Source organism: Elephas maximus, chromosome 26 (assembly GCF_024166365.1).
Source record: "Elephas maximus indicus isolate mEleMax1 chromosome 26, mEleMax1 primary haplotype, whole genome shotgun sequence".
Lineage (NCBI taxonomy): Eukaryota > Metazoa > Chordata > Mammalia > Proboscidea > Elephantidae > Elephas > Elephas maximus.
Window position 1 is genome coordinate 35059130 of NC_064844.1, and position 25739 is coordinate 35084868.

Sequence of the window (25739 nt, forward strand, 5' to 3'; positions counted from 1 at the left end):
AACTGCTAGGCTGAGGGCTGGGGGGACCATGATTTCGGGGAACATCTAGCTCAACTGGCGTAACATTTTTTATAAGGAATATGTTCTACATTCTACTTTGGTCAATAGCGTCTGGGGTCTTAAAAACCTGTGAGCGGCCATCTAGTATACGCCACTGGTCTAACCCCTTTGGGAGCAAGGAAGAATGAAGAAAACTAAAGACACAAGGGAAACATTAGTCCAAAGGACTAACGGACCACATCTACCACGACCTCCGCCAGACTGAGTCCAGTACAATGAGATGGTGCCCGGCTACCACCACTGACTGCTCTGACAAGGATCATAATAGAGAGACAGAGCTGGAGAAAAATGCAGAACAAAATTCTGACTCAAAAACAAAGACCAGACTTGCTAGCCTGACAGAGATTAGAGAAACCCTAAGAGTATGGCCCTTGGACACTCTTTCAGCTCAGTAATGAGGTCACTCCTGAGGTTTACCCTTCAGCCACACTGAACAGGCCCATGGAACAAAACAAGACTAAAGGGGCACACCACTCCTGGGGCAGGGACTGAAAGGCAGGAGGGAACAGGAAAACTGGTAATAGGGAACCCAGGGTTGAGAAGGGAGAGTATTGACATGCTGTGGGGTTGTTAACCGATAGCACAGAACAACGTGTGCACTAACTGCTTGATGAGAAACTAGTTTGTTCTGTAAACCTTTATCTAAAGTACAATAAAAAAAGGAAAAAAAATTTTAACATTAAAAAAAATCCATGAAGCGAAAACTAACAGAACTGAAAAGAGAAAAAGACACCCAACTTATAGCTGGAGACTTCAACACTGCTCTCTCAGTAACTAACAAAATTAGTAAATAATTACATGATTCTATGCATGTGTGTACATTTTTACATGTACACCAAAACAGTAAATTTTACTATATGCTCATTAAAAAATAAAGTTTAAAAGTGTGATACCACAGAAAAATAAAGGCATGGGAAAATACCTACAAAGCACTATTAACTAAGTATAAGGGGAAGTAGTTTATAACACATCATTATGATACAAATTTTATAAAAATATATTAAACAATAGAAAAAAGTAGAAAGAAATACACATCAAAATGTTAACAATGGCCACCATCTCTAGGTAATGAAAGCGTAAGTGATTACTGTTTTCCTTAGTCTATGTGATGTCCTATTATAAGGTATGTCGTTTTTAAAACTGAAAATTTTAAAGGAAATTTTAAAAATCAGTTACCAATTCTAATAGTCAACTTTTTATTTAACGCACTATCCATGTGCCTCCCTACAAAACTTGCAGAAATATCGTCAGAAATATATTATCTTTGTAAACTGACACATTGTTGCTGTTGTTGTGTGCTGTCGAGTCCATTCTGAATCACAGTGACCTTAGAGAAAAGAGAACTGCCCCCTAAGGGTTTCCTGGGCTGTAATTTTTATGCGAGCAGACAGCCAGGTCTTTTTTCCTTCACAGCAGCTGATGGATTTGAATCACTGACCTTTGTGTCACCAGGGCTCCTTGTAAACAGATATACTACACTGTAATATCTATCCCATTTTTTTTTTCAACTCAGATATCATCACACTTTAATGTTTAAAATAGCTTACTATCACCTACTATGTGTAAACATCAAAGTCAATAAAGAGGGTGCAAAATGAATGTTTGATTCTCACAAAGCTTTTTAAATATAATTACAATAGCTAAAAATAAAATCATTTAATACAAGAATAACTGTTAGTAACATTCTATTATTAAAAGCCAAATAAGTATTCCTATAAAACAGAACTCCATGCAGCAAAGTAAGTTTGGGAAAGTTTACCAGCTAGGCCATGAAGCATAAGAAATGGATAAAATGCAATCCAGAAACAGTATTATTCCAGGTAGGAGAACGAACATCTACATAAGCATGGAAAAGGTTCTTAGATAAATACAGAAACCACCATTATTAGAATCAAGAGTTTAAAGTTCCAACCCCCTCTATTCACTTTACTCAAAACTGGTACCAGACCACTGTTATTTTACTATAATCTTAAGTATCTCACATTATTTGAGAAAGTTTTGAGAATGTAATCAGCACTGGAAATTTTTCATGGATGAGGAGACTCTGTCTCATCCCTGCAGGGAACTTCAAGGTCTTTATCATACATATTGTTCCATTTGTCACAGTTAAATCTCTCAACCACCTTAGGATGTATAGCATATATTCTTTCTTTAGGATGTAATTAAGTAGAATTTGGGGGCTAACTTTCCTTTCTGATGTTGCTCAAGAGAACCATTAATATCTGTAAACAAAGTTCCCCATAATAGAAGTAACTCAACTACAAATCAACACAATTTTGCAATGTAGGGTGTATACACTTTTGAATTTCTGTTTGGAGCTCATATTTTAAAAATTAATTTTGTATGCTTAATATGTTGTTGTTGATAGCTGCTGTCAAGACAATTCCAACTCATGGTGCCTCCAACGTGTGCACAGTAGAACTGCACTCCACAGGGTTTTCAAGACTCTTAAGTTTTGGAAGCAGATCAACAGGTCTTTTCCTCTGGGGTGCCTCTGGATGGGTTCAAACCACCAACCTTCCAGCTACTAGTCAAGCACTTAACCATTTATACCACCCAGGGACTCCACGTTTAATATAAACGGCATATATCACCACACTGGTAGTCATACAGACCTCCTATCATTCCTCACATCGCCTACATTTTGAGTCAATCCAAGCTCAATTTCATCCACATATGATGAAAATCCATCTACCTGTTTTTGCATACTAGAATAACAGTCCATCAGAAACTTCCCAGGATATCTACACTGCTGCTATCACACATCATTCAGATCTTTGCTCATGCTACCTCAGAGAGATTCTCCCAGACCACAACAGCACAAAATTACCTACTCCATTCTCAAACCATCTTTAATTTTCCTTACGGCATTTATCACCATCTGACAGAGAATACGTATGTGCATCCATCTCTTCCCATTAAACCAGCAGCTCCATGAAAGCAGAGACTTTGTTAACCGCTGTATCATTAGTGTTTCACACACAACACAGTAAATATTTTGGAATAAATGAACTACTTCATATAATTTTGATGAACATTTTAACATATGAAAACTCAACTGTAATAATGTAAAATGCAATTGTCTCATGATTTGTTGTTTAATACAACATGAGACAAAAACATTTCAGGCAAGAAACTAGTTGGGTTTATTAGTACAGGTATCCCAGCCATCTCTGCCCTCCCCACTTCTTTAACATCCCTTCCCCAACCCAGAGTCTCTAGAATGAGGTCACTCTATTTAGCTGTAATGGCATTTTTGTGAATTAGTATCAGAAACACTTAGTTGCTTCAAAATCAACCAAAACTGAATTATGGCAAAAAAATAAAAAACAGAAATTTGGCCCTTGAAACAAGGCCTTTGTTTACAGACATACTTCATTATATATTCCTAAAATATCATGGGTAGGTTTAAAAAAAAAAAAACCAAACCCACTGCCATCTGTCCCCATAGTTCCCAGGGTAGGCTTTACTGGCAGACTAACTTGGGAGATTTTTCTTAGCCTCCAAAAAATAAATAAATAGAATATTATTGATTCAAATAAAATTTGCCTCTCATTTAACTTGCCTTTCAATATAGAACAAACTTGCTCATCTATAGACCCACGCAAAATTTGAACCCCTACATATTAGAATCACCTGGCATGCGTTAAAAAAAAAGTCTGGCTGGGCTCCATTCCAGACCACATTAAGTCAAGATACTGGGGCCCAAGCAGGGTATTTTTTAAAAATTCCCCTGCTGATTCGAATGAACAGCCAGGGTTGAGAACCACTGCTCTGCATCAGCTCCCCAGCTGTATGTCTCTCTCTTCTACTTTGCAAGGCAAAGTAAAGTACAGAAGCAAATCATGAAGATTTAAATACCTGGTCCTATCCCACTGCCTGTGAGTCGATTTCTACTCATAGCAGCCCTAAAGGACACAGTAGAACTGTCTCATAGGATTTTCCAAGGCTGTAATCTTCATAGAAGCTGGCTGCCGATCTCTGAGTTAGCAGCCAAGTCCTTAACCACTGCACCACCAGGACTCCTGAAGCATAATACATACCTCCTCCAAAATACATTCCTGATTTAACAAAAGCTAGATCACAAGCACTTCTTTTTAGGTGCACTTGCCCTTGTAACAAGGAGCCCTGGTGGCACACTGGTTAAGCGCTCATCTGCTGACCGAAAAGACTGAAGTTCAAACCCACCAGCCACTCCATGGGAGAAAGATGTGGCAGTCTGCTTCCGTAAAGATTATAGCCTTGGAAACCCTATGGCACAATCTACTCTATCCCATAGGGTAGGCTATGAGTCAGAATCCACTAGACGGCAACAGGTTTTTTTGGTCTGCCCTCTGTAACAACTGTTTTAAATAGCGATTATTTAATTCTTTTTGTTATTTGTACCTCTCTTCTATTCATTCTTTTTATCTGTACCTCTATAATCTCTCCTAACTTTTTGTATCCATTACATTTGAAGTACAGGCAGTCCCTGGGGTTAAGAACATTAAACCTGTCCAACCCCCATAAACCAAAAACCAAACCCAGTGCCGTCGAGTTGATTCCGACTCATAGCGACCCTACAGGACAGAGTAGAACTGCCCCACAGAGTTTCCAAGGAGCGCCTGGTGGATTCGAACTGCCAACCCTTTGGTTAGCAGCCGTAGCGCTTAACCACTATGCCACCAGGGTTTCCCCAGCCCCCATAAAGCCTATTAAATCAAAAATTCAAGACACATAACAAACAGGTGCTACTTTGCAATGTGCATCAAAACATTACTATTGTTATTAAAAGTATTATGTTAAAGATGTTTTAATGTATCTGCAAGTGTTTCATTAATGTTTTTTATGCATAGAAAGGTACTCTACTACATACGAAGACCTACATTTGACTAACTGATGTTAGATATAAACCGTACCTAATTGTTCCGACTTAATGTACAAATTAGACTTAAAGACAGATTTGGGAACAGAACTCATTCATAATCCAGGGACTGCCTGTACTACAGTTTACAAAGAATTTCTACATTCATTATCTTACCAGATCATGAAGTAATCTGGGCAAGTATTAAAGATGAAAACTCAGATGAGTGTCTTGCCAAAGGTACCTTTTCATAAGACCATGAACAGCACAATGCACCCATATGAGAGAGGTACCTCCTACCACCCTCCCCACTCTTTTTACATGTTACATTACAGAAATCTACTATAGTTTATATTCTTTCTACAGCTAAAGCCAACATTTCTAAGGACAGAGTACCAAATGTTCAATTTAAGTGTTGTTACAACTAGCGATTCCTAGTTAAACGGGGATTTGATACATGCACATTTACCTCTGGTCCCTCTCAAGATCCCGCTGGAGAGACAGTAAAGAAACAAAGAGGGCAGTTACCTACATACAGGGAAAAAGTTTTTAGCTCTGACATTTCCAATCGCCACCTGATCTCTAAAATCTACATGATACTGCAAAAACTCAACTACAAAAAGACAAATAACCCAATTAAAAAATGGGCAAAGGATTAGAACAGGCACTTCACTAAAGAAGACATTCAGGTCGCTGACAGGTACAGGAGGAAACGTTCACGATCATTACCCATTAAAAAAAAAAATGCAAATCAAAACTACAATGAGATTCCATCTCACTCCAAACACATAATAATAAATGCTGGAGAGGTTGTGGAGAGATTGGAACATTTACACAATGCTCGTGGGAACGTAAAATGGTACAACCACTTTGGAAATCGATTTGGTGCTTCCTTAAAAAGCTAGAAATAGAACATACGATCCAGCAATCCCACTCCTTGGAATATATCCTAAAGAAATAAGAGCCTTTACACCAACAGATATATGCACACCCATGTTCACTGCAGCACTGTTTACAACAGCAAAAAGATGGAAGCAACCAAGGTGTCCATCAACAGATGAATGGATAAATAAATTATGGTATATTCACACGATGGAATACTATGCATCAATAAAGAACAGTGATGAATCTGTGAAACATTTCATAACATGGAGGAATCCGGAAGGCATATGCTGAGTGAAATTAGTCAGTTGCAAAAGGACAAATACTGTATAAGACCACTATTACAAGAACTCGAGAAATAGTTTAAACAGAGAAGAAAATATTCTTCGATGGTTATGAGGGGGGAGGGAGGGAGGGAGGGTGGGAGAGGGGTATCCACTAATTAGATAGTAGATAAGAACTACTTTAGGTGAAGATGGGAAAGACAATACACGATACAGCCGAAGTCAGCATAACTGTACTAAACCAAAAGCAAAGAAGTTTCCAGAATATACTGAATGCTTCAAAGGCCAGTGTAGCAGGGGCAGGGGTTTGGGGACCATGGTTTCAGGGGACATCTAAGTCAACTGGCATAATAAAATCTATTAAGAAAACATTCTGCAACCCACTTTGGAGAGTGGCATCTGGGGTCTTAAACGCTGGCAAGGAGCCATCAATTGGTCTCAACCCACCCAGAGCAAAGGAGAATGAAGAACACCAAGGACACAAGGTAATTAGGAGCCCAAGAGACAGTAACAGCCACATAAACCAGAGACTACATCAGCCTGAGACCAGAAGAACTAGATGGTGCCCAGCTACAATCGATGACTGCCCTGACAGGTAACACAACAGAGAACCCCTGAGGGAGCAGGAGAGCAGTGGGATAAAGACCCCAAATTCTCATAAAAAGACCAGACTTATTGGTGTGACTGAGACTAGAAGGACCCTGGTGGTCATGGCCCCCAGACCTTCTGTTGGCCCAGGTCAGGAATCATTCCCAAAGCCAACTCTTCAGACAGGGATTGGACTGGACAATAAGATGGAGAGGGACGCTGGCGAGGAGTGAGCTTCTTAGATTAGGTGGACACTTGAGACTATGTTGGCATCTTCTGCCTGGAGGGGAGATGACAGGGTAGAGGGGGTTAGAAGCTGGAGAAATGCACAGGAAAAAAGAGTGGAGGGAGGTAGCAGGCCGTCTCATTGAGGGGAACAATTGGGAGTATGTAGCAAGGTGTATATAAGTTTTTGTGTGAAAAGACTGACTTGATTTGTAACTTTCATTTAAAGCACAATAAAAATTAAAAAAAAAAAGAAAGAAAGAGGGCATCAAACAAACCTAAAAGGACAAAAAGAACAAAGGGAGGAAATGACAGCAACAAAATTTTAGAAGTCAGAGGGCAGATGGAAGACTGTCAACTGACTTGTACCCCCCTAAAAATCTCAAAGCAAACCCAGCAAGGAGGAAAGTCCAAAGCATTGTAGTATTTTTCAAATTATATAGATGGTCATGAGAGGTCTAAAATAAAAATTATTTAAAAGTAACAGCTTTTTGCAATGTTTTCAATTCATTGATTTTTAAAAACATATTAGCTGCTGTCAACTTGGTCCTGACTCATGGTAACCCCATGTACAATGGAGCAAAACACTGTCTGGTCCTGTGTCATCTCCATGATTGACTGTGGATCAGACCACGGCAATCCACCGGGTTTTTACTGGCTGATTTTTGGGAGTAAATCACCAGGCCTTTTTTCCTAATCTGTTTTAGTCTGGAAGCTTCGCTGAAACCTATAAACATCACAGCAACAAGCAAGCTTCCATTAACAAATAGGTGGTGGCTACACGAGGTGCACTGGCCTAGAATCAAACCCAGGTCTCCTGCAAGGAAGGCAAGAATTCTACCACTGAACCACCATAAGAGGGTCCTAAAATTCTGACTTTAAACAGAAGAGTTCCAGTACTTAAATATATGAGAACCATTGCCCAGGAAGACAAGGGCCAAGATTCTCAGGCTCTCCCATCACTCCTTTCCTCATACTTTACACCATATTGCTTGTAGCAAGTATTATTCTGCCCCATTCATCTACACTGGTTCATGCTGCTCCCTCTACCTGGCTAACTCCTTATCCTTCAAGTCTCAGCTGAGGTGCCACCTGTTCTAGGAAGCTTTCCAAATGGTTAATTCAGGGAATCACCTGACATGCTTTAACCAAAAAAAAAAAAAAGTATGCCTGGGCTCCGTTCCAGGAATACTGGGCTTCGAATTCATCTTATTATTCCTGTATGACAAACACTTGTTGAATTGAACTATATAATTAAAAACGCCAATATAAAAACTAACATTTACTTAGTTCTTACAGTGGGCGAAGCAGCATTCTATGTGTATTATTTAATTCTTCCAGTAACCCAATGAGTTAGTTACTAATTATTATCCCTATTTTCCCCCACACATCTGTCCGTTTGTCATACTGTGGGGGCCTGCATGTTGCTGTGATGCTGGAAGCTATACCACCAATATTCAAACACAAGCAAGGTCACCCATGGCAGACAGGTTTCAGCTGAGCTTCCAGACTAAGACAGACTAGGAAGAAGAACCTGGCAGTCTACTTCTGAAAAAAATTAGCCAATGAAAGCCTTATGAATTGCAGAGGAACATTATCTGATGTAGTGCCAGAAGATGAGCCCCTCAGGTTGGAAGGCACTCAAAAGGTGATTGGGGAAGAGCCGCCTCCTCAAAGCAGGTTCGACTTTAATGACGTGGATGGAGTAAAGTTTTGGGGACCCTCACTTGCTGATGTGGCATGACTCAAAATGAGAAGAAACAGCTGCAAACATCCATTAATAATAGGAACGTGGAATGTACGAAGTATGAATCTAGGAAAATTGGGAATCATCAAGAATGAAATGGAATGCATAAACATCGATAACCTAATCATTAGTGAGCTGAAACAGACAGGTATTAGCCATTTTGAATCAGACAACCACATGGTCTACTATGCCAGGAATGACAAACCGAAGAGGAGTGGTGTCACATTCGTCATCAAAAAGAACATTTCAAGATCTATCCTGAAGTACAGCAATGTCAGTGATAGGATAATATCCATACCCCTACAAGCAAGACTGTTAATATGACTATTATGCAAATTTACATACCAACCCCTAAGGCCAAAGATGAAGAAATTGAAGATTTTTACCAACTTCTGCAGTCTGAAACTGATCAAATATGCAAACAGGATGCACTGATAATTACTGATGATTGGAATGCAAAAGTTGGAAACAAAAAAGAAAGATTGGTGGTTGGAAAATACGGCCTTAGTGACAGAAATGACACCAGAAATCCCATGACGGAATTTTACAAGGCCAACGACTTCTTCATTGCAAATACCTCTTTTCAACAACACAAACAGCGACTATACACATGGACCTCCCCAGTGAAATACACAGGAATCAAATGGACTATATCTGTGGAAAGAGACGATGGAAAAGCTTAACATCATCAGTCAGAACAAGGCTAGGTGCCAACTTCAGAACAGACCATCAACTGCTCATATGCAAGTTCAAGCTGAAGCCTAAGAAAATCAGAACAAGTTCACAAGAACAAAAGTATGACCCTGAGTACATCCCATCTGAATTTAGACTCCATCTCACAAACAGATTTGATGCACTGAACACTAATGAACAAAGACCAGATGAGTTGTGGAACGACATCAAGGACATCATAGGTGAACAAGAGGTCATTAGAAAGAAGGAAAAGAACAAAATGGATGTCAAAAGAGACTCTGAAACTTGCTCTTGAATGTAGAGTAGCTAAAACGAAAGGAAGAAATGATGAAGTCAAAGAGCTAAACAGAAGATTTCAAAGGGCGGCTTGAGAAGAAAAAGAAAAGTATTATAATGAAAAGTGCAAAGACCTGGAGTTAGAAAACCAAAAGGGAAGAACACGCTCAGCTTGAAGAATTCTATGAGCAAAATACTGAACGACGCAGGAAGCATCAAAAGAAGACAGAAGGAATTCAGTCACTGTACCAAAAAGAATCGACTGATGTTCAGTCATTTCAGGGGGCAGCATGTGATCAAGAACCGATGGTATTGAAGAAACTGAAGATGCACTGAAGGCACTGGCAAAACACAAGGCTCCAGGAATTAACGGAATACCAATTTAGATGTTTCAATCAACAGATGCAGCTCTGGAAGTGCTCATCTGTCTATACCAAGAAATTTGGAAGACACCTACCTGGCTAACTGACTGAAAGAGATCCATATTTATGCTTATTCCAAAGAAGATGATCCAACTGAATGCAGAAATTACTGAGCAGTATCATTAACATCACACACTCAAGTAAAATTCTGCTGAAGATCATTCAAAAGTAGTTGCAGCAGTGCAACAGGGAACTGCCAGATATTCAAGCTGGATTCAAAAGAGGACGTAGAAGGAGAAATATCATCGCTGATGTCAGATGGATCCTGGCTGAAAGCAGAGAATACCAGAATGATGTCTGCCTGTGTTTTACTGACTATACAAAGGCATTCGACTGTACAGATCATGAGGAACCTGTACATAGATAAAGAGGCAGTCGTTCAAACAGAATAAGGGAATACTGCGTGGCTTAAAGTCAGGAAAGGTGTGCGTCAGGGTTGTATGCTTTCACCATACCTATTCAATCTGTATGCTGAACAAATAAAGTAGCTGGACTGTATGAAGAACAACGCAACATCAGGACTGAAGGAGGACTCATTAACAACCTGTTATGCAAATGACACAACCTTGCTTGCTGAAAGTGAAGAGGACTTGAAGCACTTACAGACGAAGATCAAAGACTACAGCCTTCAGTAAGGATTACATCTTAACATAAAGAAAGCAAAAATCCCCACAACTAGACCAATAAGCAACATAACAGTAAAGAGAGAAAAGACTGAAGTTGCCAAGGATTTCATTTTACTTGGATCCACAATCAACACCCATTGAAGCAGCAGTCAAGAAATCAGACGACGCATTGCATTGGGCAAATCTGCTGCAAAAGACCTCTTTAAAGTGCTCAGAAACAAAGATGTCACTTTAAGGATGAAGGTGCACCTGACTCAAAATACAGTGTTTTCAATTGCCTTATATGCATGCAAAATCTGGGTAATGAGAATAAGGGAGACCGAAGAAGAACTGATGTCTTTCAGTTATGGTATCGGCAAAGAATACTGACAAATGTCTTGGATGAAGTATGGCCAGAATGCTCCTTAGAAGTGAGAATTGTGAGACTTCGTCTCACATACTTTGGACACGTTATCAGGAAGGACCGGTCCCTGGAGAAGGACATCATGCTTGGTAAAGTAGAGGATCAGCAAAAAAAAGGAAGACCCTCAACAGGATGGACTGACACAGTGGATCAAACAACGGGCTCAAGGTTAGCAATGATCATGAGGATGGCGCAGGACCGGGCAATGTTTCAATCTGTTGTACACAGGGTCACTACGAGTCAGAACTGACTCAACGGCACCTAACAAACAACAACGACATCCCTATTTTATAGGTAAGGAAAATGAAGCACAAAGAGGTTATGCATCTTGTAAGGTCACAGCTAATAAACGGTGAATCACAGACAGGAACTCAAACCATTTGGTTCCAGAACCTATAATTTAATCAGTAGACTAAGCTTTTTCTGTAAATGCCAGTGACTTCAAATCTATAAACCCAAATCTTCAAGTGTCAACCGTGAATTTCCAAATGCCTTCTGGATGTCCTTCAAAAACTTCAAAATTACACAACCATTTCCCTCTCACGTCCCCAAACTTCTCCAGCAAGTCAGTCACCACATCTTCTTGTATTGCCTATTTGGGCTAATAAACATCATTCATATCCAGTTACTCAAATTAGGAACTTAAGGGTGAGTAATTTCATCTTGTCAATTTCTCTCATCCCCCAAATTTAATAAATCACCAAATTATGTTATTCATACCTCTCTAACTTACATGAGACTCTCATCACCTCCCACATCTGGGCATCAGCTTCCTATCTTTCTAAACACAAATTTGATAATGTCATAACCTACAAGCGCTCCCTACTACAGACATCAAGTCCAAACTTCTTAGCAGAATGTACTATGATCTGGTCCTTGCCTGTCTCTCAGCTTCAGCTCTAACCATCCACACAAACACACCTTAAATGCCAGCCCCCACCCACCCACCAAAAACTTGTCTGTGTTCTTTGAATTCACCTTTCTTCTGCAGTGCAGTTGGGTGGATTTGAATCGCCAAACATTCAGTTAGTAGTTGAGTACAAACCATTTGTGCCACCCAGGGACCCTCCCATCTTTCAAAACTGATCATAAATGCTACTTTCTTTGACAACATTTCCCTATATCCCTCAGGCTGAAGAAACCCCCTCCTCTGTGCTCCCACAGAATTTTGCACATCTGTATCATAGTACTTATGACATTATGCTAGTGTGTACCTAAAAATATTCATAGCTTGCATTCAAAGACAAAAAAACGCTGCCTTAATTATTTTGTGCCCCCATGTACCGTGTGTTCAATAACCAGCTGAATGAAAATCAATCAACAAGCTCTTCACCTTCCTTTTTTAACAATTTCAAGTTCAAATTAATTTCTATTGTTTATAACGCCATGTAATACAAGAAGTATTGCTCTTACACATGTTTCTATTAGATTTCACCCAGCCACATTTCCACATGCATGGAAAACTGGAAGAAAATGCTGCAATTTCAATGGAATACTATAGCAAAGAGAGCTACTGCACTCAGTAACCTTTCAAGCAGGCACTGTCACCACAAGAATAAAGAAAACAAACAGACTTACAGAGCCCCTGTGTATCATAATCTGTTGTAGATGGCTTACATATATTTTCTCATTTTAATTCTTACAACCCTATGAGGCAAATCCTATGATTATCTTCACTTCACAAATGAACTTTCAAGGTCACACAGAACCAAGACTTGAACCCAGGTTGTTTGGCTCTAGAGTTTGAGTCTTAATTTGCCTCACATTATCAATGAATCTAAAATTACTAAAACAAAGACTAAGATCAATTTTCTGCTAGAGCAAAACCATCTCTGAGCATTCAAACAATTAGGAAAACCTGGAAGGTAAATTCAAAAAACTGAATAGATACATAGGACCTTAAAAACAGATCAAAACATTAAAGCACAGGTTCTAATATAAACTTATAATTAACCGTGGAAAAGTATTTTGCTAATAGCAAATCTTTCACATCTATTAGGTCATCAGGAATATCACTACACTAAAGACAGTTCAAATCCACCAGGCGCTCCTTGGAAACTCTGCGGGACAGTTCTACCCTGCCCTATAGGGTCGCTATGAGTCGGAATTGACTCAACAGAAATGGGTTTGGTTTTGGGAAAGTCAGTCAGCTGAAACAAGGGGAGCCAAAGTATGTACTTGTAGTACAAAAAGAGATTCTGCCAAATTTAAGTTTTTATAAAGAACCCAAATGCACCCAGAAAGCAAAAACGTTCTTGGTGCTAGTGATATCCAAGTCTATACCATGCTTATTATCTCTCATAGAAGAATAATTGAGACTAACTAGGAAGGCTGTACGTACACCAAAGTTAGTCAGAGAATAGGAATTGGCTTAAATCATTTACAAATTCCATCACTATGAAACCTACGGGGAGATTTTGTCATTTTATCCAAATTAACGCATGTCCAATTCAGAAGCAGTAAGAAAAAATATTTTCCACAACTGAAAAGGTGAAAAGTATGTATGTTATCCATAAAAAGCTACTTCTTGAGGACTCTGCAGGCTAACCTAATTAGTGTTCTATATTTTATGACTTCTTTAAGCAGGTAGCTCTGGGCTTTTAGGTTTGATCAAGAAGCTGTCATATGAGAACAAAATTCACCCAATCTGAACTTCACTGCAGCTGAAGTGGAGTCCAAAGATCTTGTTCTCATTTATGACCACTGTACAAATTTCTTAAATCAAAGTCAATGTCTATGTGGGAAAAGAAAAAAGAGAGATATTTATAAAGAAACGTAAAACCGGATTGTCTAAAAACACTGAGAATCTCTGGAGTTACTTTTCGTCTTTTTCACCGTGACAGACCTAGAACTGACTTCAGAAAATGAAGACACATGAACTTCCTCCTACACATACACTACAATATCCACTGGTTAATATCCACACACATAAATATTTCTTTATATACATATTCTACATAAACAAGTGATATATACACAGAATTAGTAACACAACATTCTCAACTTCACTCTGACATGTAGCTACACCAATACACTGAAAGATATTTACCCAAATACAGATAATATTTGTTATCAACATTTTTATTTCCACCTGTATTTGCGTATCTACCTATCCTCTGTACAAAACATACTAAGTCAGTGAACATTTTGCAAGTGACCATGAGCAACATGGCGATACTAAACACATTAAGGCTCAAAAGAACCAGCACTCACTGAGTACCTACCTACTGCATACATGCCAAATACTGTAAGGCACTTTATACATGTTTTACCATTTAATCTTCACAACCATCCTATTAAATCTTAATTTACAGATGAGAAAGCTGAGGTTCAGGAAGCTTAGGTAGAAAGTGAGTTAGTAAATGACCAAAAACCAAATCCATTGCCACCAAGTCAATTCTGACTCACAGTGACCTTATAGGACAGAGAACTGCCCCATAGGGTTTCCAAGGAGCAGCTGGTGGATTCAAACTGCCAATCTTTTGGTCAACAGCCAATATGATTCAAAATTCAGCACTACCTAACACATAAAGCCCATGCTGTCCAAACACGTCCTAAAAAAGCCAAAGACAAGACAAGACAAACAATATAAAATTTACTACATACGGGGGGGGGGGGGGCCGAGATTATTTTAGGAAGTGAGAAATAACATCAGCACTAGTAAATAAATAAGACAATACTGAACAAATTACCCATACCTTTTCTTACATCAAAGCAAAAACTAGATCATGTGTTCTGCACAATGCTGATAGGTTATAAATCGGAAAAAAATCCTAAGAGGTTCAAATTTGGGGTTAAGTTCAAAAGACTTAACAGAGAATATCAAAAAGACTTAAGTCAAAAAGAAAAAAATAAGGATATTTATAAAAAAATTTATAGGAAATAGCAAATAGATGACAGGAACATTTTTTGAACACTTAATTGCATAATAAGTACACTTCTAAACACTACATGTATTAACACTAAATCCTCATAACTGGTACAATTATCATCCCCCATTTTTGCAAATGGGGAAACTGAACAAAGGCATCAAGTAATTTCCTCAAAGTTACACAGTTAATCAGCAGCAAAGATGGGATCTTAATCCAAACAATCTGGTTCTAGAGCCAGGCAATTATGCTAAATTGCATGAAGGGAAACAATAGTTACAGATGGGCACAGATCTAGTAATATGAACAGTATGTTGAAGTAAAGTACGTTGAACTCCAAAATCAAGGAATTTAGCAATTAGCATGTAAGGCAGCATCCATTTAACATACCCACAGACAAAATACATCAAACTGAAAATATTTACTGAGTTAACATTTAGAATGAGGCATTCTGGGGACGGAATATAAACAAGTAGAATATAAGGAAACATCACATATTTATAAAAAGCTAAATAAAACGGAATTTAAATAGTTCAAGACACCAGAAAACATGCCACAAATATTAAGTTGCCTAAATTACCAAAATAGACAGTTGTTGGTTGCCAATGAGCCGATTCCAACTCACAGTGACTCCATACATGCAGAATAGAAATGTACTCCATAAGGTTTTCAAAACCATGACCTTTCAGAAGCAGATCGCTAGGCCTTACTTCCAAGGCACTTCTGGATTTGGAGTGCCAACATTTTGGATAATATATGCTTAGGGGTCCAGAAGCTCACTTCAGCCTAAAGGGATTGTGAATCTTAGATCTGCTCTAGGTCTTGAAAAATGGGTAACATTTGCTTAAGTGCCTGGAGAGAACTGGTACATTCCAAGAAAGAGCAAACTACTGTAGTTAGGAAAGCAGGTTAAATAAACCAGTTTCACAAAATAATTCAGGAAGACAAGACGAGAGAGATCAGCAGAGGCCAGATCATGGAGGCTACTGAATAGCAGGCCAAAGAATCAGCTCAGAAATCTTATCTCTTAAACACTAATGGGAAGCAAATACTTTGCTTTATTATTAACCTATGTACATCAGATAGCTCTTAATCTAGTCCAAGTACATTTATAAACATTTTATGTCAGATACAGATCATTTGAAGACATATACTAGTAGACATAGTTACAAATTCACCATCTTTGTGGTCCAATTGAATACATACACTATACTTACAAGTCCTGTTCCCATTCTGCAGTTTCCAACCTACACTAGTAGGTTACCCATAACCCTACAAACTGAACTCCATGAATCCATAAGATCCACACTCTATCATTCAATAAAGTTCTATATGGTTACAAGGGTTTTCGTTCCACTCTTTATTCCCCAAAGATGTCTTTCCTCTGGGGTAGAAAAGAAGGTGGCTCACTGCCCACAAACTTAAAAAGAAGGGTCATGTTAGGACCAGGGTCACTACTGGCACCTTCTCCCCACTCATTTATAGGACTGTTAAAAACAGACTATTAAATACCTACATATTCCAAGCAAAACATAAAATGCTGCATTACGTCCACAATCATCTCTGTAGAATACACACACAGGACCCTCTAATTACCATCAATAATAAACTTCACTCCTCATGCATAAAAACATTTCAGGATTTATCCATTATTACTTTTAAAAACTATCATCTTTTTACTTTGTTCACCATAAATTCTTCTACACATGTTTAATCACATAGTTAATCCTCCATGCATCGACATCTGCAATTTAAGAGACCAACCCAATAATTTCCTATTCTCCTAACACAGCCCAATTAAATCATCCCAAATCAGCGCTGTGTTTTACTTTTTTTTTTACCTGCTAAAGCCTTCCCTTTATGTAATCTACCACTAGAGTATCTTCTTTCCTTCCATGTACAGGCACATACATATATGTCCTATTTCCCCAATGATTTTTAACAAACCCTGGCATACATTTTCTCAAAAATAGGTTCCAGACAGAAAAAAGCACCCCCATGAAACTTCCTGTCCAAAACACTTTATAAACACCAATTGAAAGTTTAAAATCATGAAAGGCAATATTAGATATCAAGGGTACATACATGCACTAAAAAGTACAGACATGTATGAAAATGATAAAGCCAAATAAAGGATATTGTGTATAGGGGAAGGGGAGTTGGAAGAATTCAATCCAGGAGAGACAAAGAAGGTTGCTTCAACTTTATTTGAAATAGCTTATTCCTTAAGCTAAGCGGGAATGCGTGATTGTTCACTGTATTATTCTTCATGCCTTTTCATATTTGAAATATTTTACCAAAACCAAACCAAACCCACTGCCGTGAAGTCAAATTCCGACTCATAGCGACCATATAAGGCAGAAGAGAACTTGACCCATAGGGTTTCCAAAGCTGTAATCTTTACAGAAGCAGACAGCCACAGCTTTCTTTGCAGAGTGGCGGGTGGGTTCAAACCACCAACCTTTCGGTTAGCAGTGGAGTGCTTAACCACTGCACCACCAGGACTCCCTATGTATCATTCTTTATTCCTTTTCATATCTGAAATATGCAAACTGAGTTTAAAAAGAAAGATATCCAATTACTAAAGAATACATCCCTATCATACATAGTGACAAGCTGTTATGTCCAAATTAATTGCTTGTTGCTGTATGTGGGACACCCCTCCTGTACTTTACCTATGTTATCAAAAGAAAAAACTACAAACTTAAAATCCAAAACTTTCTCTTATGTATATCTATTAGATATATTCTAGGTTTATATTCGACAACTATACAGATTCCAATTCTTTGAGAACTCTCACATTAAAAAAAAAATTAACATCCCTAATTTCATCTTTGTATCCCTAAATTACCATTTACTCTTACAATTGCCTTATTACTCACACAATAAACTAGAATAACCTCTCCTTATTTGTCTATGTTAATACATATGTGCCTTGGTAAACCACATAACTACTTCCACTTACCTAAACGCATAGTCTAACTCACATACTAACTTTTCACTCTTACATCTTAGTTAAGTCACTCATCATTTAATCATAAATAAAACGTCACCTCACCCAAATATAACAGCCAAGGCAATTCCAAAATTCTCCAGCCTATGGAGGGTTCACCTCACGCATACTATAAAGTCCCGCCCCTGGACCAACGTTTATACCTCCCCAAATTGCTCTCTTCCAACGACGAGACTCAGACATACGCCAGAATCCCAACTTCCGGCCGGCTGTGGTAAAACAAGTAGAGAGGGCCTGAGATTTCACCTAATTACGAAGCTAAAGGAATCTATCTATAGGTCGTACACTGCAGGTCCTGTATTCCTCGTCACTTGGGGGTAAAAGTTAGTCCCGAGCTAGGGGACAAGTCTGGTCTTCTTTTGCGTCCACCAGAGTCCTAGAGTCGTCGGCGGAGCAGCTCAGGCTGCTGGCCCGCCTACTTCTCTCCCCACCCCCACTCCAGGCCCACCCCCCCCATCCCACACCAGCGCGAAGCCCCCTAAGGGATCCGGGCACCTGCGGGACCTGTGAACCGCAGAGTATCCAATTCTTTCCGGGAGGAGAGGGCTTGAATGCCGGCTCGGACGCTCCTCGCCCCTGGCCACCAGACTCACGCCGAGATCAACCTTCTAACCTTCCACTCTCTCATCTGGCAGAGGGCACTGCCGACACCTTCTCCACGACCTCCCAGGGGACTGCCCTTCCCAGTGCCGAGCTCCAAGGCCTCCTCCTCACCTCTATCATAAGAACAACCCAGACCGGACGCTCGAAGCCCAAAAAGCAACTCTCACCCCACCCCGACTCGCCGGTCTCTCCTTCCGAAAAAGCCAAGTCCTAAGGTCCTCTCCTCCACCAGCTTCCGGGCCACCCTTCTCCACAGCGAGGCCTGAGCCCCAGCCCTGCCCTCCCTCCACGCCTCCTCCGCAGGGCCCGGCCGAGCCCCGAGGCGGGCCCGGCCCCCGCCCGGCCGGTCGCACACTCACCGCTGAGTGCCGAGGCCTGCAGGGTGGCCCCCGAGGTGCCGTCGATGACTTTGATGGTCCCGCGAGTGGTGACTGCCAGGATGGCGTTGAGCGCTGGGTGGTAGGAGAGGCTGTGCAGCCCGTCGGCGTCGCAGCGCATGCAGCCATCCCGCAGGACCAGCCACTCCGAGATCCCGGCCGCGCTCGCCCCCGCCGCCGAGGAGCAGCCCGGGGCCGAGGCCGCCGCAGCCGCCATCTTCCGGTCTGCGCTCAGCACAATCACACTGGGAAGCGGCTCAGTGACAGTCCCCGGAGGCGCAGCACCACCGCCAGTCACCATCCGGGGCCAGGGGGCAAGCGGAGCGCGTTAGCCGGAAGTGAAGTCAGGCGCCGGCACGCACGCGAGACGTCGGGCACCCGCCCGCAGGGGCCGAGCTCCGGGAAAGACTGGCGGGGAGGGGGAGGCGAAGGGAAAGAGGCGGGACCGCGGTCGGGGGCGGGAAGCAAGCGGCTGGAGCATGCGCGGGAGGGCTTTCGCGTGCCACGCGCCGCAGCTCCGGGCAGCTTCGGGTTAGCTACTTCCCGCCTTATTCCGGCGAGTCCCTGGAGTGGTCGCCGCTTGAGCTCCGCCCCAGTCTACCTGTTCTTGAGGAGAGGTGTTTGTGTACTTCAGCAAGGCTGGGACCCCGGCCCGCGCGACCTACCCGGACGGCCTGCGGCCTTCTGTAGCGGTTCCAGCTGCGCCGGGACTTCCCAGCACGCGCAGTCCAGCTGTGCGGCGGTGGCTGTAAGGAGACCTTTGGGTCTGGATGCTGGCTGTCGTCTGCATAAACAGACTGAAAAACCCCTAGTCCGGACGTGGAGGAACCGAACCACCTCCCCAAGCCCATACCTACTTCAATGCTCTTCCCCACCCCCACACCCAAATCTTTTTCTTGAACACAAATGCCAGATACAGATGCTGGACGCATATAGCTAAGCATAGTTTCTTTATCCACATTCCAAAAAACTCAAGTTATACAAGTTGTTAATAGGTGTGTGGGGGCGCTGGGGGGCAAAAAGGACTCTGGTCAAGTAAATATAGTAGATGCATTCATATATATCCCCCTTGGGAGAATAACAATGCATTATTTTCTGTAACTTATATTTTGAAATAATTATTAGAGTCACAGGTAGTTGCAAATACAGTACAGTACACACCTCTGTGGTTTTCCTTCCTAAAATCTGTAGGCCCTATCTGACTATGAGAAAAACTGGACAAATCCAAATTGACTTGTCCACTACTCAACAAATCTAGTAGAAAGAGGTCCCATGCATCTAGGTCAATTGGCATAACAAAGTTTATTAAGAAAACGTTTTGCATCCCACTTTGGTGAGTGGTGTCTGGGGTGTTAAAAGCTTGCAAGTGGCCATCTAAAATGCATCAATTTGTCCCAGCCCACTTGGAGCAAAGGAAAATGAAGAACACCAAAGACACAAGGAAAATATTAGCTCAAGAGACACATAAACCAGAGACTCTATCAGCCTGAGACTAGAAGAATTAGATGTTGCCTGACTACCACCAATGACCAATGCAACAGAGAGTCCCTGAAGGAGCAGGAGAAAAGTATGGAGCAGAACTCAAATTCACATAAAAAGACCAAACTTAATGGTCTGAGACTGGAGGAACCCTCAAAGCCATGGCCCGCAGGCCCTCTGTTAAGCAAGAACTAAAATCATTCCTGAAGCCCACTCTTCAAAATTAGACTGGACTACAAAACATGAAATATTACTTGTGAAGAGTGTGCTTCTTAGTTCAAGCAGATACACGAGACCAAATGGGTGGCACCTGTCTGGTGGCAGGATGAGAAGGCAGGAAGGGACATGAGCTGGTTGGATGGACACGGGAAACCCAGGGTGGAAAGGGGAGTGTTCTGTCACATTATAGGGATTACAACTAGTGTCACATAACAATATGTGTATAAATTTTTGTATGAGAAATTAGCTTGAGCTGTAACTTTTCACCTAAAGCAAAAAAAAAAAAAAAATCAGAATAAAAATGAGATCTACATTCAAAAAAAGAGGTCCCATGTATCCTTGATGCAGCCACTCTCCCCCAATGTTACATAATTATGGTACAATATCAAAAACAGGAATTCGACATTTGTGTGATGTGCATGTATAGTTGTATCTCGTTTTATCAGGTGTAGAGCCATGTACCATAATCAAGATACAGACCCATTCCTATACTGCAAAGCTCTTCCTTGTTGCTACCCCTTTATCGTCACACCCACCTGCCTTCTCCACCCCCAACATCCCTAACCCCTTCCAATAAAAACAAAAACTTTAACTTTGTTTAACCCAGCATTTCCCAAACTTAATGTTTTTTAACAACCAAGGAGCACATTTTGATAAACACTAATCTCATCCAGTTCCCTTATTTTGTCATGAGTAAACTGAGGACACCAGAAGAAGGGAAATGAGCAAAGTCCAACTAGTAAAAACATACTGTCATGCGCTGTGAGACATAGGTACTCAACCACTTAACTGTATGTGTTTGGGAATGTTGCGTTATCTCAAAACCCTAGTTTTCTCTTCTATAAAAACTAATCAAAGTCTTATGAGAATTAAGAATCATTTTTTTAAAAATGTGTAGCATAGCATCTGACATATAGTAGGTGCTCCATGAAAGTTAATTGTCTTCCAACATTCCTGCAGATTTACTTCAGGAAATCTTCACAAACTATTTCAACTAAATTTTAAGCCTTTTATTCACATCCAAATTTGTATTCATTCCATTTTGAAATGGCAAAATATTCCATTTTTATCTGATGTTGGAAGGTAATATAATAAAGTGGGAAAATACCTAACTATTGAGGTCTGCGTGAATATCTGATTTTGACCCACAGTGTCTATCTATGACTTTGGGCAAGTCACTTATCCTTTCCAAGAATGCTTCCCAGGGCGTCAAATAGAGATGATAAAATTATTCACCCTACTTACCTAGGTTTCTTATAAGTACTTGCGAAAGTACTTGTTAACCGTGAAAATGGAAGCACAGAGAGGTTAAATGGCTTGTCCAAGGTTTTCAAGCCTGTGGAGTGGGGGTAGCAGCATGCAAGATTTTGAAGTCAGGCAGGTTGACTCCAGGCTCATACTTTTAACCACTTAACCCTCCTGCTCTAAACTTCAGTCCTTGAGGTAAAAGAGTGCAAAAATCAAAGCTAAATGTAGCTAGGGGTATCCTTCAAGATATACACAGAAACTGTAAAAACTGTCATTTCCAATTTTTTATCTCTCAAGACTCATTTGAGTCAAACTTCTCGACTGCTTTCACCTGTAAACCAGCATTCACCAAAGTTAATTACCTATTTGTCCTGAAAGAAAACACTTCCATAATCACAGAAATTTGGGTACCAACTCCCCTTATGAGATTTATAATACAGATTAGCATATCAAAACCTTTGAGAACTTCTATTTAAACCTTCTTAATCAACATTTCAAAAACTCATTTGACCATTAAAAAAAAAAAACAAACGAACCAAACGCATTGCAGTCAAGTAGATTCTGAACTGCCTCATAAGTTTTCCAAGGAGCAACTGGTGAATTTGAACTGCCTGAGTGACAGGGGAGCGAGAGAACGTGCAGAAGCAACGCCCCAGCCTTGATCCCTTGGTGCTGTGCTTTGGCATGAGTGCGAGTGCGGCAGGGCTGATGGTGGCTTCCTGAGATAAGGCAAGCACAGGATGCAGCTCTAACCCCCTAGGGCAATCATAGCGGGGACCCAGCCAGTGCACACAGGCTACACACTAACCTGAGTGGTGCGAGAGTGACAGACAGTGCAGAAAAAGCAACTAGTTGTGGAGCCCACATGCAGCACCCCAGCCCTGATTCCTTGGTACTGTGCATGGGCACGAGTGCGGTGGAGCTGATCACATGAGACAAGGCAATCATGGGACACAGCCCTAACTCCATGGGGCAATCTCGACCTAAAGCAATCTATAGATACAATGCAATTCCGATCCAAGTTCCAATGACATTTTTTAATGAGATGGGGAAACAAATCACCAACTTCATATGGAAGAGAAAGAGGTCCTGGATAAGTAAAGCATTACTGAAAAAGAAGAACAAAGTGGGAGGCCTCGCTCTACCTAATTTTAAAACCTATTATACCACCACAGTAGTCAAAACAGCCTGGTACTGGTACAAAAACAGACACATAGACCAATGGAACAGAATTGAGAAGTCAGACATAAATCCATCCACATATGAGCAGCTGATATTTGACAAATGCCCAAAGTCAGTTAATTGGGGAAAAGATAATCTTTTAACAAATGGTGCTGGCATAACTGGATATCCATTTGCAAAAAAATGAAACAAGACCCATACCTCACACCATGCACAAAAACTAAATCAAAATGGATCAAAGACCTAAACATAAAGTCTAAAATGATAAAGATCATGGAAGAAAAAATAGGGACAACATTACCCAGTGCCGTCGAGTCGAATCTGACTCATAGTAACCCTATAGAACAGAGTAGAACTGCCCCACAGAGTTTCCAAGGAGTGCCTGGAGGATTTGAACTGCCGACCCTTTGGTTAGCAGCCGTAGCACTTAACCACTACGCCCTCAGGGTTTCCAGGGACATTAGGAGCCCTAATACATGGCATAAACAGAATACAAAACATTACTAAAAATGCCAGAGAGAAACCAGATAACTGGGAGCTCCTAAAAAATCAAACACCTATGCTCATCCAAAGACTTCATCAAGAGAGTAGAAAGACTACCAACAGGCTAGGAAAAAGTTTTTAGCTATGACATTTCTGATCAGTGCCTGATCTCTAAAATCTACATGATTTTGCTAAAACGCAACCACAAAAAGATAAATAAACCAATTAAAAAATGGGCAAAGGATATGAACAGGCATTTCACTAAAGAAGACATTCAGGCAGTGAACAGATACATGAGGAAATGCTCATGATCATTAGCCATTAGAGAAATCCAAATCAAAACTACAATGAGATTCCATCTCACTCCAACAAGGCTGGCATTAATCCAAAAACAATAATAAATGTTGGAGAGGTTGTGGAGAGACTGGGACACTTATACACAGCTGGTGGGAATGTAAAATGGTAAACCACTTTGGAAATAGATTTGGTGCTTACTTAAAAAGCTAGAAATAGAACTACCATATGACCCAGCAATCCTACTCCTTGGAACATATCCTAGAGAAATAAGGGCCTTTATACGAACAGATATATGCACACCCACATTCATTGCAGCTTTGTTTACAATAGCAAAAAGTTGAAAGCAACCATGCTGCCCATCAACGGATGAATGGATAAATAAACTATGGTATAAAAAAAAATTATGGTATAGCACTGTTTATTTTTATAGTCACACAATGGACTACTACGCTTTGATAAAGAACAATGTTGAATCCATGAAACATTTCATAACATGGAGAAAACTGGAAGACATACTGAGTGAAATTAGTCAATTACAAAAGGACAAATATTGTATAAGACCACTATTATAAGTACTGGAGAAACAGTTTAAACAGAGAAGAAAATATTCTTTGATGATTACGAGAGGGGGGAGGGAGGGAGGATAAGAGAGTGGTATTCACTAATCAGATAGTGAAAAAAAATTTTTTAATTAATTATTTATTTATTATTAGTTATAGTAGATAGGTTTTATTTTAGGTGAAGGGGAAGACAATACACAATACAGAAGAGATCAACACAAATGGACTAAACCAAAAGCAAAGAAGTTTCCTGAATAAACTGAATGCTTCAAAGGCCAGCATGGCAGGGGCGGAGGTTTGAGAACCATGGTTTCAGGGGACATCTAAGTCAATTGGCATAATAAAATGTATTAAGAAAACATTCTGCATCCCACTTTGGAGAGTGACATCTGGGGTCTTAAACACTAGCAAGCCACCATCTAAGATGCATCAATGAGTCTCAACCCACCTGGAGCAGGGGAGAATGAAGAACACGAAAGACACAAGGTAATTATGAGTCTAAGAGACAGAAAAAAAAAAAAATACCACATAAACCACAGAGGCTACATCAGCCTGACACCAGAAGAACTAGATGGTGCCTGGCCACAACTGATGACTGCCCTGATAGGGAACTCAACAGAGAAACCCTGAGGGAGCAGGAGAGCAGTGGGATGCAGACCCCAAATTCTCATCAAAAGACCAGACTTAATGGTCAGACTGGGACTGGAGGGACCCCGGGGGCCATGGTCCCCAGACCTTCTTTTAGCCCAGGACAGGAACCATTCCCAAAGCTAACTCTTCAGACAGGGATTGGACTGGAATAGGGGATGGAAAATGATACTGGTGAAGAACGAGCTTCTTGGATCAAGTGGGCACATGAGACTATGTTGGCATCTCCTGTCTGGAGGGGAGATGAGAGGGCAGAGGGGGCCAGAAGCTACCCGAGTGGACACGAGGAGAGAGAGTGAAGGGAAGAATTGCGCTGTCTCATTAGGGGGAGAGAAATTAGGAGTGTATGGCAAGATGTATGTAAATCTTTGTATGAGAGACTGACCTGATTTGTAAACTTTCACTTAAAGTACAATAAAAATTAACTAATAAAAAAGAATAATAGAAATGGAACAAACAGAACAGAAATCATGAGAATATTCAAGCAATATGGAAAATGAAACCAATGTCACTGAACAATATGTGTAGAAATTGTTAAATGGGAACCCAATTTGCTGTTTAAACTTTGACCAAAAACTCAATAAAATATGTACATATATATACATAAATTGAAATGAGGGACTCAAACAGATACTTGTACACCAAAGTTCATAGCAGCATTAGTCACAATAGCCAAAAGGTGGAAACGATCCAAAGTCCATCCAGAGATGAA

At 40.6% G+C, this 25739-nt stretch overlaps 1 protein-coding gene across 10 annotated transcripts in view; it reads right to left on the reverse strand.

Moving 5' to 3' along the window:
• The window catches only part of BIRC6 (baculoviral IAP repeat containing 6), a 383808-nt gene extending 364496 nt beyond the window's left edge, over window positions 1–19312 (reverse strand). For all 10 annotated transcript variants that reach the window (XR_007515526.1, XM_049870389.1, XM_049870387.1 and 7 more), the window contains exon 1: window positions 18894–19312. Coding sequence is in view for 9 of the 10 variants with exons in the window: in XM_049870389.1 (XP_049726346.1) it covers window positions 18894–19212 (319 nt within the window). In the remaining variant the exon portion in view is untranslated. The remainder of the gene's footprint in view (window positions 1–18893) is intronic.
• Between the last annotated feature and the right edge of the window lie 6427 nt (window positions 19313–25739).